General features: G+C 41.0%; 1 protein-coding gene across 2 annotated transcripts in view; it reads right to left on the bottom strand.

Annotated features, from left to right (window-relative positions):
• Window positions 1–358: 358 nt before the first annotated feature.
• Window positions 359–16,808, bottom strand: part of PDK3 (pyruvate dehydrogenase kinase 3) — a 77,365-nt gene continuing 60,915 nt past the window's right edge. For both annotated transcript variants that reach the window (XM_059909991.1, XM_059909992.1), the window contains 2 exons: window positions 16,040–16,179; window positions 359–10,849 (listed from right to left, as the gene is read on the bottom strand). In XM_059909991.1, coding sequence (XP_059765974.1) covers window positions 10,819–10,849; window positions 16,040–16,179 — 171 coding nt within the window. In that variant the 3' untranslated portion in view covers window positions 359–10,818. The remainder of the gene's footprint in view (window positions 10,850–16,039; window positions 16,180–16,808) is intronic.

Raw genomic sequence — 16,808 nt, 5'->3', positions numbered from 1 at the left:
CTCTTTCTCACTGTCAAAAGTGTCCTGGCTTGGCCAATATATTGTATGGTCCCCTTTCTCCAATCTCTGGATCATATTATGAAAACTACCGCTATAACGATTCACTGTTAAGCAGTTTATTTTGCCAAAAGACGAGCTGTATGTTCCCTGCCACGGAGAATCCAAAGAACCTGTCTTTCCTTTGAGTGATCATAAACATTTTAAAAAGTACTCTTGCCCATTCCCAGCAATTTGCAAAGGTGCCTGGTGCTGTTCATGGACTGAATTTCAGAAACCGAGCGAGCGGACGGCGGAGCTTACAGGTGGGAAGGATGAGACTACAGACAAGAGCTCAGGAAAAGACCACACTGACGCACAGTGAAACACAACTACCACTTTATTGTTCGATGACTGCAGTACACAATTGTCCATGTGCTCCGGGACTCGTCGGGCTCTGACACACACCAAGGATGGCTCCGCGACTGATGGGGAACATGATCTGAGCCACACACTTCCCCGGTCATGTTTTTCCAACAATCACAAAAACAAAACACTTTTCTCCACGGAACGTGGAGCGACTAATTACCTCAAACTAAAGTCATTCTTCACTTGTAACAGTGTGTACCAGCCAGGCCACAGAACAGCACAGAACACGAGGGGCCGGGCTTCCCTCTACGAACCACAAGGCAGCTTGTGAACACTGGACACACGCGTACATTTCACTGTAACTTAGCTGACAGCTGCCCAAAGCCAACCAGGTCAGATTTGGACTTCGGGGTACAAACACTGTAATGAACGTTCATTTCATATACACGTTACCCTTCTTCTCTTGTTAAATCAGCTCTTGTTCCCAGTTTAGACATTGCTTTTATGAGTTAAGGAGTTATGATGGAAAAAATCAGCCAAGTGACTTTACATTTCAATGCAGCATTAAATATGTTCACAATGGTATATTTTACTCCACGTTGACTTTTCTTATTTGGTTCAAGCATTTCTTAACTATTCACAACTTGTGTTCTAAATCTGGGAAATATTGAAGTTACAAGCACTCATGTACTTTCGTGAGGATGTGAACTTAGACCAACAGATGGCATGATGCGTATATAAACCTGAAGCAGCAATTACAACCTCAGATGACTTTAACACCAAGGAACTCTGCAGAGATCAGGGTTAGCCAGGATGCTAAAGTGATAGGGTTCACTCTCCTAAAACATGCATCATGTCGTCCAGGACGGACTCGAGCACAGCCTGGGTTTTTAATCAGAGTGGAGCATTCGGTTCCAGTGCAGCACAGCGAGAGGACAGAATAATAACAAGGAACATGAGAGAAACAATGGAAGAGGCAACAGAGCTCAATTCCTCCGACAATGAATATAGCCAACTTGCATTTTTTAAATACATAATACTTTATACTTTCTAGATAAACCTTGCCTTGGCTGTCTCCTCAGAGCCAAGATACATTTAGTTCGGTCTAGTCTAAAAAAGAATTTTAAGCATATGCACAACTTATTGGTCAAATTTACATGCCAGCTCTAACAGGAATTTTAAAAGTAAAAAGCAAGATATCAAAGGACTTTACGTGATGCTTTCCCCTGGAAGAGTTACACAGGCAGCTAGAGAAAAAGGGAGCAGATATAGGATCTTGGCAAGCCCCTTCTATTTTAGGTTTTATGCTGGTTATGACAGCCAGGCAAAACCTGCGTCCTGATGGCGATCGGCAAGCCAGGGTGCGAAGCCTGCGATCTTGCCTGGTCCCTCTCCAATGGCCGGCGGTTTTCAGTGTTTTCAGATCCCTACACTTACAGGCTGTAGCTGTAATTATTCTAAAACATTTGTTCTAATTAAACATGGGGAATAGTAACCTCAGCAGTGTTTTAGATAAAGGCACAGGCCAATTCTTCATGTAAATATAGTGCCTTTTAAAATACTGACTGAGGTTTCCCATGGATATAAAAGTTCAAATGACAAAAGAAGATGGAATTTATAAGAAAGGGGTGCCATGATGTATTATAAACAGCAATATAACATTTTATACTCATCCTGCCTGTTTTCGCCAACTCCTCATCACTCTTGTATATCAAGCATGGCCAAACGGCAAATGCCTTTGACTTCCAATGAGATTTCACTTTTGTCATTGCCTTTTTAATGCCTGGCATATATGAAGAGCCAAAACAGTTAGAACTGAATGTTAAGGTTCTTTTCGTTTTCTCTCAAAAAGAATCTCAAGGTAAGAATATTTTAAAACATTAAGTAGTTCTGTTATCAGTAAGCATTCCACTCTAAATGTGTCATTTTCAATGAATTTGGAAGGCAGAGATGAACGGAAGAGCCATTAAGCCAGTCATAAGTGCCAGGATTAGACATTTCTTCACTTTGCTAACTGCAGGGCGAACATATTGCTTAGAGTACATATGATCTTTGACATTTCTGCTGTTTTGGCCCATTTGCAAAAGTCAGCAGGCCATTCTGAGGTTGGCAAAAGTTAGAATTATTTAATAGAATGTGCTTTTAAGTGAAATTTTATTATCCCACAAGGATTCAAATCCAATGGGAAACAGAATCTTCACTGAAAAGCCAAGAAGCAAAATCATCAACAAAATCAAATTCCAGGATTTCTCTATGAAAATCTCAGAGAAGAGCGATAAAGAGGTCTTTGTATACCTACTAAACAAAGGACTTTTAGGTGTCCTTTTATTACGAAAAAGCCTAGAAGCACATAGAATCTGAGTGCTGATAAGGGCTAAGTTCAAGTTTCTTGGGTAACCTTGTGTTCCTGAGATGACAATACTCTCGAAACTCTAGCTCTAGAAATTTAGACAAGAACTATCAAATCTGAGCACACCAGGATAGACTTTCAGAGATTTTCATGGGGACTCTTATCAAAGGCTATCCCTGAGACATGCAAAGGTAGTGAAAATGTAATTCTCTGAGTCCAAAAAGTATAACTTATAAGATCAATTTGATCTCTTCACTTCTCCCTTTAAAGAAATAACTAAAATAAAAAGATTTATCATTATAGTCTAAACTCTTCTGTTCTTTAAAAAAAAAAAATCGTTTTATTTAGGGAGAGGCCAGGCACGGGCGGGATGCTTTCACATACATTCTCTCTCCCAATATTTCTCTTAAAAGATCACTTCTTTAAAGGTACAGAAATAAAAATAGACTTCTTACAATTATAACAAACTTAGTGGAATCCCAAAATAGTTGCATTTTAAAGAATGCAACTGCAATTCTTCAGTTTTGGAAACTATGTAACATGAAAAAGTTAAGCAAACTTAATGGAATCCTCAAATGATCAGAACTTTTAAAGAATGCAATTACCATTTTGTACTTTTGGAAAATGTGATATGAAAAACAAATCCAAAATACCTATGTAAATTAAAGCTCAAGACATGGTATTCAAAATTAAAATGATTTACATAATCTACTATACTTTGTTTTTTTTAGTAATTAACCTTCCTGAGGCTGATTTTGTTCTCCTTAGTGTTTGCTTAACTAAAGTGCTTAATAAAATTTCTACAGAATATATTACCCTCTTCATAGATGAATATTATTTTGAACTACAATCTGACAAAAATCTAACTACATTTAATTATGCTTGATTAATCCAAATGTCACTGAGAGATTTATAGAACAGAGAAATATTTTTCAGGTTAAGTTCATCCTCTTTTCCACTGCAAGCTTCCTGGATCCACTGTTACCACAAATCTACTACTCATTTCTCTAACATCAAAAAAAATCCCACCAAAAATATTGCCAATAGTCCAAACTGGACCGTGGGACTCCAGGCATCAAGCTCTACTGCTTATCCTTTTCAAGAGATGTGCAGAGTCCATCAAAGACTGAAGTCACCACTTCAAACTGGGAAGTGAGCCACCCCTGCAGAGTCAGCAGTGATGGAGGGAAAAGGATACAGAGACGGGAAGTCAAATACTATTATGGATTTATTAAACATTGCGAGGATATGAATGCGAGATAAGGGGTGGGCTTTCTTTTAATGCAGGCACTTAACTGCATCAGACATTTGTTTGGAGGCTTTCAGTAGTGATGCCCTAAGGTGCTTTCATTTATATGCAAATAAGTCAATTTAAAGGGCGACAAATCGGCTCTACTTATGGGAATAATTCAACTCATCCCCTCTCCTGCTCCAGCACTCGGCTCTACCCTCCCCGGGACCAGACAGGCAGGTGTCAGAAAACCGAAAGTGTCCTCCCCGGCTCTGCTGCTGCCTCCGAGGGAGCAGGACCACCACCGAGAGCCACCTGTGTCCCAGCATAAGTAGCTGCCCGCGTCTGGCTCCACTGACCCCATCACTGGGATCCTGGGCAAGTCAAGTCCAGGTTTTATAGATAGATGAAAGAAAAGGCAGAAACAATGGTTTCTCAAGGATTGTGTGACCTCAATATTGCTGTCATTTTATTTTCTTCATTTTGGGGGTTGAACACAGCTAATGCCAACCTACAGACTTGAGAGGGAAGCCGCCTTGGCTGACCCTTTCCTCCACCTCTCAAACCAGTTCGCAAGCGTTAATGTCCTCCTGACAAGCAGCTCTTTTCACTCCGGCATCATCAGCCAGAAGCTGGAATTGGGAAGATTTGGTTTCAATCATGATTTCTGAAGTTCTACAAAGACACATCCGGAACTGCTCTGATTGCATTTTCGTTACGAGGAAACAGCAGCCCACACCATTCAGTGCAATGTGACGATGAAAGCTGGCTCCCCTCACCTGACCATGGTTCCCCGCAAAGGGCTCAGCCCGCTCCTGGACCCAAAGTCACAGCGCCCCGCGGAGCCAGGCCCAGAAGACGGCCTCTCCAGATGCAGATGAACAGACACAAAGGAGACAAGGACTCAGGGCTCACCAATGCTTCCTCGTCCAAGGAACCCACCCGTCCGTGACAATGAAAACAAGTTACAGCGTTCGGTGCCTCCACCACCACTCGTCCTTTGCAACCCCCTTCCCGCCTTTATTTTTCTCCCAACTGTACGAGAAACTTTCCTTGTTGAGTGCCTCGTCTGACCCCCAGCCCGAACGTGAGCCCCGCGAGGCCAGGACTCCCGTCTGCTGTCATCACTGCCACGTGCCCAGCACTGGGCATTTCTAGCGTGCTGGAGACGCTCGCTATTATTTAAAGGGAGGAATGAACATGGCTTTCCTTTCCACAACTCCTCTGTCTACCACCTTCACTTCTTCCGTCCCTCACACGTGGACATGTGTTCCATTCTGCACTTCACACCAGGATGGAACCAGGGCCAAGACTCTGACCTGAGGGGAAGGCACTGAGCAAGGCTGTCACTCCTGCTCCTTGATCACTATGCTCGCCTCTGAAGGTGAGGAAAGCGTGCCCAGTGGAATACGCTGCCCGCTGAGGAAAGGAGGCTTCAATCCTACAAACAGGCGAAATAAAACCCCCAATCTGTGATCCCCCTATAAATGCACTTTTGAAATATCAGTTTGTGTGACAGTAGGTCCCAGACCTACAAACCATCTCAAGGTATATTCATGAATATCAGCAATCATCCTGATGAGGACTTAACTCCTTCCTATTTCTTAATGAACCACAGTTTAAGATGGGTTGATGAAAAGACAGGTAAGAAAACCTGTGTCACAGTAAAGCTCTCATAGGGTCACCACCCTCCATTGGGCGGCTCAACTAGCAACCTGTTAGTAAAAAATAGTTTAAACTTCTCTTGATAATTCTGATTATGTGCTAGTTTGAAATATTCCATCATATTTAATTAACTAATAAAGCACTGTCAATGGCTGGTAACTTTTTAAGTTCATGAAAATGTCACATGCCCCCTGTTTTCAAACCAGAAGGTACTGACCTCTCTAATCAATGGATCAGGAACCCAAGTTAAAAGTTATCTTTCCACAAAGAACAATAAACAAAAATCCTGTATTAATTAAGTTATTAATGGTGCTTTCCAGCTAGTGATATTGGTTCCATCTGTTGACTAACATATAGCTTATGATTAGGAAGGACATTATCTTCAAAGTCAATGTTTAGGCAGCTGGACGGCTGGGAAGATGGCAGAGTAAATCATGTTTATATAAGTGCTCCTGCCCTTCAACACATACATCCAAAAGCTGAAAAAGAAGCTGTCTATGGGGAAACTAATAAAAGCCACCACCCCATACCGAGGACTCCAGGAGGGTGTCTGACAACCAAGTTGAGGACTAATCAGAGGAGGGTCCTCGAAGTTGTCAAGCAGGCCACAGTTGCTGGGCAGTTGCTGAGAGCGTTCCAAAGGACTCTACCAATCATTTCTTAACTTGGAGAAACAAAGCCTGGTGGCGGTCAGGACAAGCTGAGGGCACACTGCGTGGGCATGTTTCCTGAAGCAAAAACTAGGCGGGGAGGTTGACATCTCAGGTGCGCCGTTCGTGTGCAGAGGAGAGAAACAGTAACTCAGGAGCCAAACGCACAAACACTGACTACATATAATCCAGCAGAGCAGAGGGACGAACCCACCACACTCCTGCTGGGGCGACATCTAATGGACATGGGGAAACTCGAGGGCAATCCTCTCCCCTATTGGGACCCAGCCCCCCCAGGGCGAAGGATTCAACAGTGTCCACGGAAGGCACTCCAAGGAGGCTTTGCTTCACTCCTCCTTCCCCCGCGTCCAGATAGCAGCATGGAAAACAAAGACAGCCTCTGCCATTACATTCCATCAATATCCAGCCTTACAGTTCAGGGGCGCAGGTGATCAAATGCTTCTCACTTGAAAAAGGAGGAGTCAAGGAGGATTTATCCACACTCTTCTCGGCAGATAGAAATGGTCCCGTGCAAAGACCAACAAATAAGCAGAAAAAAGCCATCACAATACTTCTGCAACAAGAAAAAAGCAAAACAACACAAAAGGAATGAAAGAAGCAAAAGATAGATAAACACATTCTGGAAATAGAATCATTTCAGAAACCACGAAAACAGAGTTCAGCTTCCCAAGAAACGAAATAAGGAGTCAAAGAGGACAACACAATGAGAGAAAAAGCTGGCAGAGCTAAGGAAAGACACAGAGGAAAAAAAAAAAGAAAACTGTAGCAGAAGTGAAAGCCACATGGCAAGCATTGGGGCCCAGAATCAATACCACAGAAAAGAGAATCAGTGAAATGGGAGGTTAAGACCTGAGGAAAAAATCACACAGCAGGAAGAAAGACAAGGAGACCAAAAGCAATCAAAGGAAAGATAAATGTGAAGGACAGAGAACAGAGAGCCAATATAGGGACAGATTGTTGAACAAGAGAGCCAATAAACCGGTAAGAAATGCAGAAAGGCCCGAATGTCAATGTCTTATGCTCACTGAGTACCAGAAAAAGCCAACAGATAACTGTTGGCCCCGAGATACACTCGAATGAAGTTACTGCATTTCAAGGATAAACAAGAAATCACAAGTACTCAGGGCAAACAAGCAGTTCATCTACAAAAGGGGAAGAAAAATCTGTCTGGACTCAGCCCTCTCAGAACCACCACACACTAGAAGACAACAGAGTGATGTCTCCAAAGAACTGAGGGGAAAAAGACGTGATCCAAGAATCTGAGAGACAGCCAAGTTACTGTTCATAAAAGACGGCAACAGAAAGGCATCTGTTAACTATGCCAGAAAATCCAACTGAAACTGTAATCCAGTCCACCGAGAGATAAAAGCGTCGACTCTCGAATGTGGAGTCATTGTATGAGAAGGCTGGCAGCGAGCACTGACTTCATTCAAACATAGAATTAAGTCTAAATAACTGCAGTAATTACCTACAGTTATACACTTTAAAGTCGGCTGCCTTTCTAGGTAACAGCCGCCAAATCCATTCGATTATCTCCACTAACTATGCCAAAATGAAAACACACAAAAGAAAACCTTTCCTGAATGAAATTCTCTGACACTACAGAAAAATTTTGGTTTATATCTTACCCTTGAGGGTTAATATACCCAAGAAACTCCTCAAAAAAGAGATAATGCTAATTACCTGGTGCATCGCTGAGAGCATGGACCTAGGAACAAGACGACCCAACTACTCACTTTGGTTCTTCCATGCCACCGTGGCAAACCACTGAACTGCTTTGGAACTCATATGAAAAAGAGAGATAATACCTGCATGGTCCACCGCGTGGCATTGGAAGGATCAAACAGGATGCTGTATGCGAAAGTTCTTTGGAATCTATAAGCAAGGGTATAAAACCACGTCACCCGATTGGATGGCAAGAACCCATTATATTAAGGAGTCAAAATCAGTCATTCAGAGACAACGAAAGGATCAGATGGCTCCCATGGATCCATCACTACTTCCTTCCTCTTGTTTCTCTCCATTTTCAAGTCACCTCTTAGCACTATAAAAAGGAAATTCAGTACTTCCACAGCTCACAGCTCCTGACCGGAATTATTTTTAATTTGGAAACAAAGACAGTTTAAGAACTTAGAAAGATGTTGCCCACCACCCGAGGTAAATGTCTGTCAATTTCCATTCACTAATTCAGCTAATATTCATTAAGCACCTACTATGTGCCAGGTCCTACTTCAAATAGTAGACACTGTCCCCAAATACTTAAAGATGGGTAAATGAGAGGGAAATGCAGGGCAATTTGGGAGGACTAAAGAAATTTAGCTGAAAGACGGTTAATGTCTATGTACATTACAACATGTAGAAATGGGACCAGATACATAGAGACAAAGCACAGCAACCAGCCAGAGGGATGCACCTAAGTTCAGAGAATGATGTACGGCCAACACGAAGGATAAATGGATACTTGGGGCAGCTAAATTGTGTGAATGCAAGATGTTCTGAAACTCTTCTTATGGTTGCTTCGGAAGCAAAGTTAATTTCTTAATGCAGAAAACAAAGACAGGTGAGGCAAGATTGTCCTGGTGTCAGATGGATATGAGTAAGCCAAAAAGTATATCAGTAAAGGACTACCAGTTAAGTCATTGAAACATTGAAAGAAATCTTGACTTTTGAAAAAGACCTGAAAAGAGAGGAATATCATAGGCTTTTTTCCCATCAGCTTTTCCATCTGCATCCTTTACATGGAGCTTGGGGTGAGGGCATAACAATCAATGGGAATTCCTCAAGCACACAGAACAAGGCAGGAGGGAACACTCCCGAATCTGCTGCCTCCTTCCCTTACAGTATATCACACGTGAAAGTGTAAAGGGCTGTGGTTGGAAATGCAGGCCAAGTAAGATACTGACAGATGATCTGAAACTTATAAGAAAGCTGGAGTCCTTAAAAATAAAGGGCTGTTATTTTTACATCTTTATACCACAAGGAAACAATCATATGGAACTCAGTCTTCAGGAAACAGACCTCCATACGGACCACCTCATCACCCATATCTTGGAAGTACGTCGGTCTTTTTCTTACCTGAATAATTATGAGTCCCCTGATGAGAGCCTTCTAAGGATGGGAGAGATGAGGTCTTTCTAAAGATGAAAGAACTATCATGAGCTCAGGTAACATAATAAAATGAAAGAATATCAGATTTGGTGGAACTAAGAGAAACAGAGGTGCCATCAAGCCAAGCGCAGCTGGTCAGAGCACAACTCCACCCAGGGGAAAACTGTGACTAAAGAAGGAGGAATACTTTACAAGTGACAGCTCTGAACTCAGAGAACTCAATACTTAAACACTGGATGGAAACATTTACATGGATGTTAAAAGAGAGCAGAAGTCAAAGTAGATCATAAATATATGAAAAATTATAGTGAAGAGAAACACATCCTGTGGAGCTTTATAAGTTGTGAATTTTAATCTGGACTCTCAGCTTCTGTTTCTAAGAGTAAATACAACATGGCTCCTCTTTCCTCACCCCAAGTCCTCTGCCAAGTCCACCTTTCAGCAAAGAATAAACTATGGTGAAAATCAGATAGACAATTCTAAAACCGGCTAAACTTCATGAAAATATAAATTATGAAGACCTGGGGCATTTTTTAAAATAAACTAGAAAGAACTTTTCCCTTCGGTCGATTTTACGACTAGTAAAGTGCATCACATAGGGACTTAGAAAACTACAAAGGAATATAACATGACAAAAGGACAGTATTCAGAGGTAAAACTGTTACATAAGCATAAAAATTCCACTTCCCACTCTTTACGAACTTGATAATGACCAGAAGGTAGACTTTCACCTAAGATCTTTGAAACCAAGCAGTTAAGTGAAAAATTCCAAGACAACTTTTGGAATGCTTTAATTGACAGAATGGAAGTATACAAATGAATTTCAAAATAAAATCTATGCATCCAAGAGGAAGATCTAACACGAAAGTACCCATACCTCACAATGAGAATCCGGTCAGATGGAAGAAGGCCAAAGTCTAAATCAGAGAGTGAGGAGGGATGCATAAGAGAAAGGAAGGGCCCAGGGACCGAATTATCAAGACATGCTAAGCTGACGTCCTCAAATTCCAGACTCCCCAGGCCTTAGCTGGTGGTTTGGGACAAACATGGTATTTGGTCAGCAAAGAGCAACAGTAGAGATCGGCTGTATCTGGAACGGGGAGGGAGCTGAGAAATCTGGGGAGACTGCAGACACTCTATGATAACGAGGACAGAGGTATGAGGACGCGAGTGCTAACAAGGTTCTGTGTCCCCTTATGACAGGCGCCAACCAAACCACGACAACGTACTACGAAAAATGACTCAAGTTACTACTTTAGTGGAAGATCTGAAGTAGCTACAGGAAACTTCTGTGGAAAAGGTCCATCTCATACAGAGAGAAAATACACATTCAGACACTGGATTAACTATAGTGCCACACGCAGAGTCGGTGGAGGAAAGGAGTTCTTTCTGGGTGACTTGCAGAAGACCATCTTTTCTTCATGGAGAGGACCGAAGCATTCAGTTCTTTACAAAGTTCTGTTAGTCTTGAACTTGTCCCTACAAAGAAAATAATGGGAATATCCACAGTGAGTTTATGAGGACAACCTTCTCTATTTTACCCGAGACTTACTCAGAGCATTTAGTTACAGTGATGATTCAAAATCCCGTGCCTTATCTCAGAATTATTCTCTATGGTTACTACAGAAAATGAATTACCATTTAATGACTTATATATACTTTAAAACAGTTCTTTCCTCTCAGTTAAAAACCTGATTAGAAATGAGGAATCACTGCTAATGGGTATGGGGTTTCTTTGGGGGATGGTGAATATGTTCTGAAATTAGACAGTGGGTGAGGATCACACAACTCTGTGAATATACCAAAAGCCACTGAATTGTACACTTCAAAAGGCTGAATTATATCTCAATAAAGCTGTAATTAAAAATCTGCTTAGGAAATAAATTTTCTTAGAATTTCTCTTTCCCCTAGTGAATTTACCATACCTACTAAATACTTTCCCAAGGTGGCCACCAATTATCCTATTTGTATAATTGAAACATCAGGCTAACCATTTAAAAATCTTAAAAACTGCTTTCTGCTAAAATTTGTCTAAGATATTAGAAATGAAGGCTCATACTTATCAGCAGTATACAACCCGCTAAACTATTTAAAGTTTTAAATAGACTTTTTCAAAATTTTTATTTATTTATTTATTTATTTTTGGCTGCATTGGGTCTTTGTTGCTGTGCGCAGGCTTTCTCTAGTTGCAGCAAGCGGGGGCTACTCTTCATTGCAGTGTGCAGGCTTCTCACTGCGGTGGTTTCTCTTGTTGCGGAGCACGGGCTCTAGGCACACGGGCTTCAGTAGTTGTGGCTTGAGGGCTCTAGAGCGCAGGCTCAGTAGTTGTGGCGCGTGGGCTTAGTTGTTCTGTGGCATGTGGGATCTTCCCAGACCGGGGCTTGAACCCATGTCCCCTGCATTGGCAGGCGGATTCTTAACCACTGTGCCACCATGGAAATCCTAAACAGCCTTTAAAACAATATTCAACAAAGGCCATCTTTTAACAATCCAAATGGACCTAATGTTTATAAAGACTGCTTCTGTGCTACCCAAATAACTCCCCCTACTAGAGCCATAGCTGGAATTAACTGCTCACACCGATGCCCAACATGCTACTTGACTTACATACGGACTGAAAATGGAATCAAGGGAAAGTGATCCAGGTGTTTCAAGCTAATTTAGCTTAATCTCCGCCGGGAATGGTGTGCGTATGTGTCTACACACACCTGTGTGTACACTCACACTCATGTGCACAAACCAAACTCCTCTAGATTTCATCATTTGAGGTGAGTGACCAGTCCGGCAATACTGCACAGAGGTCCATCACAATACTTCTGTAGAAAAGAACAAACATCAATATAGATACCCTTTATATCATTCATCAGAAAAGACCAGGGCTTCCCTGGTGGCGCAGTGGTTGAGAATCTGCCTGCCAGTGCAGGGGACATGGGTTCGAGCCCTGGTCTGGGAAGATCCCACATGCCGTGGAGCAACTAGGCCCGTGAGCCACAACTACTGAGCCTGCGTGTCTGGAGCCTGTGCTCCGCAACAAGAGAGGCCGCGATAGTGAGAGGCCCGCGCACCGCGATGAAGAGTGGCCCCCACTTGCCGCAACTAGAGAAAGCCCTCACACGAAACGAAGACCCAACACAGCCAAAAATAAAATAAATAAAAATAAATTTAAAAAAAAAAAAAAAAAAAAAAAAAAACAAAAGAAAAGACCAATGCTACTATAAAGGTACAAAATCACAAAGCTATATAAACTCTATTTGCATACAAATACCTTTCTGTTGCACTATGTTAGGAATCAAGGTTTTCAGAGTAAGGGGAAATATATACAATTAAAATATAATAGCGAGGGACTTCCCTGGTGGTGCAGTGGTTAAGAATCCGCCTGCCAATGCAGGGGACACGGGTTCGAGCCCTGGTCCGGGAAGATCCCACGTGCCGCGGAGCAACTAAGCCCGTGCGCCACAACTACTGAGCCTGTGCTCTAGAGCCCGCGAGCCACAACTACTGAAGCCTGAGCGCCTAGAGCCCATGCTCCGCAACAGGAGAAGGCACTGCAATGAGAAGCCCACGCACCGTAACGAAGAGTAGCCCCCGCTCGCCGCAACTAGAGAAAGCCCGCATGCAGCAACGAAGACCCAACACAGCCAAAAATAAATAAATAAATAAAAAATTAAAAAATATTAGCGAGAAACACTGAAATGTTAAAATCGAATAAAAATATCAATATGAACTTATGATCTTAAAAAAGATATGTATTTTATAGGTCTGCCCAGAAAAGGGGACTAGAAAAGGTATAATGTACAGCTCCAACACCCAGATTAGGGTCTCATATACCCATTAAAAGGAAACAGGAGTCCCTGAGGAAAATGGCTGATTCTAGGCAAAGTGTAAGATGAGCCTAGGACATGATCTTGGGCCAGAAAGCAAGGAAGCTTTCAAAGATGAATACGGTTTTATCAATGGAACACAAAGGATCTGGCTCAAAATAGCTTCCAATGGCCAAAGGTGTGCCAGTTTTAGCATCAAAAAGATGGCCACTACATGCAATGACATGGGTGAACCTCACAGAAAGCCAGACACAAAAAGAGCACACACTATATCTTCCTTTTGTTTTAAGTTCAAGCAGTGAGAGAGTCAGATATAGTGATAGGGGACAGAGTTGGAATAATTGTTACACGGTAGGGAGGGAAAAAGGAGGAGAGTCTGACTAGAAAGCAGCCTTTTCAGGTGCTGGAAATATAGGTGTAAAAATTCATTAAGTTATAAACTTAAGATTTGTACACTTTTTATATATATATGTTAAATATTGATTGAAACATATCAAAGCAATAAAAATCTACAATATCCATAATAATACTTAAAAAAGAGAAAGCCAGAAACTCATTGGTCAAATTTAAGGTGGTTGTTAACTCAACTTCTTACCTTGAAAATTGGTAATTAAAGGGTAAGATTGAAATGCTTATCCTGCCTTGCCAGGAGGAACTGTACTTCAAAAGGTACCTAAATGACCCTAGTTGTTGAGGAAGAACTTTATAGGAGAATGTCAGCTAATAATTGTCAAAGGAATGATACTAACAAAAAAAACCTCATCATTTTATAAACATTAATAAAGTTACTGATTAAGGCCAAATTTATCAACTGGTGCTAAAAACCATTAGGTGATGGTTGCATGGTGCCGAAATAACATGACAAAATAACACTACGCAGATTACTTTCTGGTTGAGAAGGGAAAATTAACTATACTATGGAGGGATCAGACAGCCATCATCTGAATTACGGTCAGTCTTAACATTACTAATGGTGGATCAACCAGACATCATGGGTCTCAGAGTGTAATTCTGCAATAGTATTTATGAAATATTCTAGCAAAAAATGTTCCACTGAGCCTTTAGATGAACTTCCAGTTTATGGGAGATACAGGGAAAGGGGGACAAATTAAATAAAACTTCAAAGACAAAATCAAAGGTGGGACATTTTTTCAGGACAACTGGTATGGTCCAACAACAAAAGATTGTTCTAGATTAAAAACAGCTTGAGACCTACTCAGATGTGTTATGTGGTCCTGGAACTGATTTGTCGTTTGGACCAATCAGGGGAATTTTCATGATGAAAATGTATTGACACGGAAAGGTGGAGATGGTTAAATGAAATAAAACTAGGTTGTACAATAGTATGAAAAGTATGATCTCATTTGGGGAAAATACATATACATATATACAAATAGCAAAATATCTGCAAGAACACAGATAAAGCTCTAAGAATGGTAATCTCTGGGTTATGGGAATACAGCAGTTTCTTTTTTCTTTTTTTGCTTTTTTATATTTCCTAATTTTTTACAATGTTCATATACTGCTTTTCTATTACTAAAAGGTTACTTTAAATTAAACAAATAATCAGAACCCTTACTCCTGCTAGCAGAGCTGGAGCTTAAAGGTAGTCAGAAGAAAAAGAAAATTGGAAACCAAAGATTGGATTATTGTCCTTATTACCACAAAGTAGTGAAACTTGTTTTTCTATGATTGATAATTTTCCTCTTTTTCATTTTTTTTTATTGTGGTAAATTGTACATAAAATTTACCACCTGGTTAAGATGGTAAAAAAATGTTTTATTAAGTGTACAGTCCAGTGGCATTAAGTACATTCACAGTGTTGTACCACCATTAACACCATCCATCTCCAGAACTTTTTCATCTTTCTCCACTGAAACGCTGTCCTCGTTAAGTACTAAATTCCATTTCCCCCTACTCCCCAGCCCTGGCAACCACCATCCTACTTTCTTTTTTTTTTTGATGAAAGCTTCTTTCTTTCTTTATTTCTTTTTGGCTGTGTTGGGTCTTCGTTTCTGTGCGAGGGCTTTCTCTAGTTGCGGCGAGCGGGGACCACTCTTCATCGCGGTGTGCGGGCCTCTCACTGTCGCGGCCTCTCTTGTTGCGGAGCACAGGCTCCAGACACGCAGGCTCAGTAGGTGTGGCTCACGGGCCTAGCCGCTCCGCGGCATGTGGGATCTTCCCAAACCAGGGCTCGAACCCATGTCCCCTGCATTGGCAGGCAGATTCTCAACCACTGCGCCACCAGGGAAGCCCCATCCTACTTTCTGTCTCTAGGTGCCTCACGTAAGTGGAATCATACAATATTTGTCCTTTTGGATCTGGCTTATTTTACTTAGCATAATGACTTCAAGGTTTATCTATATTGTAGCATGTCAGAACTTTATTCCTTTTAAAGGCTGAATAATAATACTCTGTTAGATGGATAAACCACATTTTGTTTACCTTGACTGATAATTTTAACTTCTTTATTTTTCCAGTTTCAACCCACCTACAGACTTTCTCTAAACATTCTTCTGTGAATTCTATGGATGATGACAAATTACAAATTAATTACTTTTTAAATAAGATTCATGGCAGGATAAACCCTGCTTACTGCTTTTGATATCTCCACAGGGCAAGGACTCCTAGAACATCAAGGCCTCTACTGGAATTGCTACTCTGGCTACCCAATTCCTTCTATCCTTCCTGTCTGGGGTGAAAAAGCTACTCCATTCTTTCTTTAGGGATCACTTTGCTTTTTCAGTGATAAAACCACAAAGATGTGGCTGAAAACATCAATCGTCCGGCTGGTACACACTGGAGAAAAATCAGATACTTTGTAATAGAAAGAAAAGTGGTAAATTACTGCTTCGCCTTGTATTTGGAAGCATCCCTGGGTTCACTGCTGGGATTGCTCCAATCGTCAGCTTCAGGTGTGGTCTTGTAATGGCGCCATGCGGACTTATTAAAAACTGGAAGTCTCTCAAATGATTCACTTGAAAGAGCCTAAGGAAAAACAAAAATGGACACCAAAGGTCCACAGTGTCATCTTGCTCACATGAAATACTAACCCAAATTTTATTATTTAAAACATTAGAAACTTTATTAATACATATTTTTAGAGTTATATTAAAATTACATTATTTCAGTAATTTACTTAGACTGATCAGGATGAAATTAAAGCTTTTTTAAAGGAATAAAAACATTCACTCATGAAAAACCAGTACTGAAGTACACATGACCAAAACAAAAACTATTTTAGTTCAGTTAATACTGATGTGAGATAGTCAATTGTCTTGACTATATGGTCTTAGACCAAACACTACTGTTCACTGGGCAACTGTTCTCCCAGAGGGCCCTGAAGAAATAGTTTCATACACAGTAGATTTATAAATATAAGCTCATAAAGTGATATCAAATAGCATATCATTTATATGCGTTGGCATCTAAGATAAACACTCAAAATAACTGGTTATCTTATCATATAACATATGACACACTATGCAGCTGTTAAAAGGAAGAGCCAGTTCTGTATGAACTGATGAGGAAAGATCTCCAAGATATATTGGAAAGTTAAAAAAAAGTAAAGTGCTAAAATAATCATTTGTGTGAAAAAAAATCAGATTTCCCCCCAT

The sequence above is a fragment of the Balaenoptera ricei genome, chromosome X, assembly GCF_028023285.1.
Source record: "Balaenoptera ricei isolate mBalRic1 chromosome X, mBalRic1.hap2, whole genome shotgun sequence".
NCBI lineage: Eukaryota > Metazoa > Chordata > Mammalia > Artiodactyla > Balaenopteridae > Balaenoptera > Balaenoptera ricei.
This window is presented reverse-complemented; position numbering and strand designations above follow the sequence as displayed.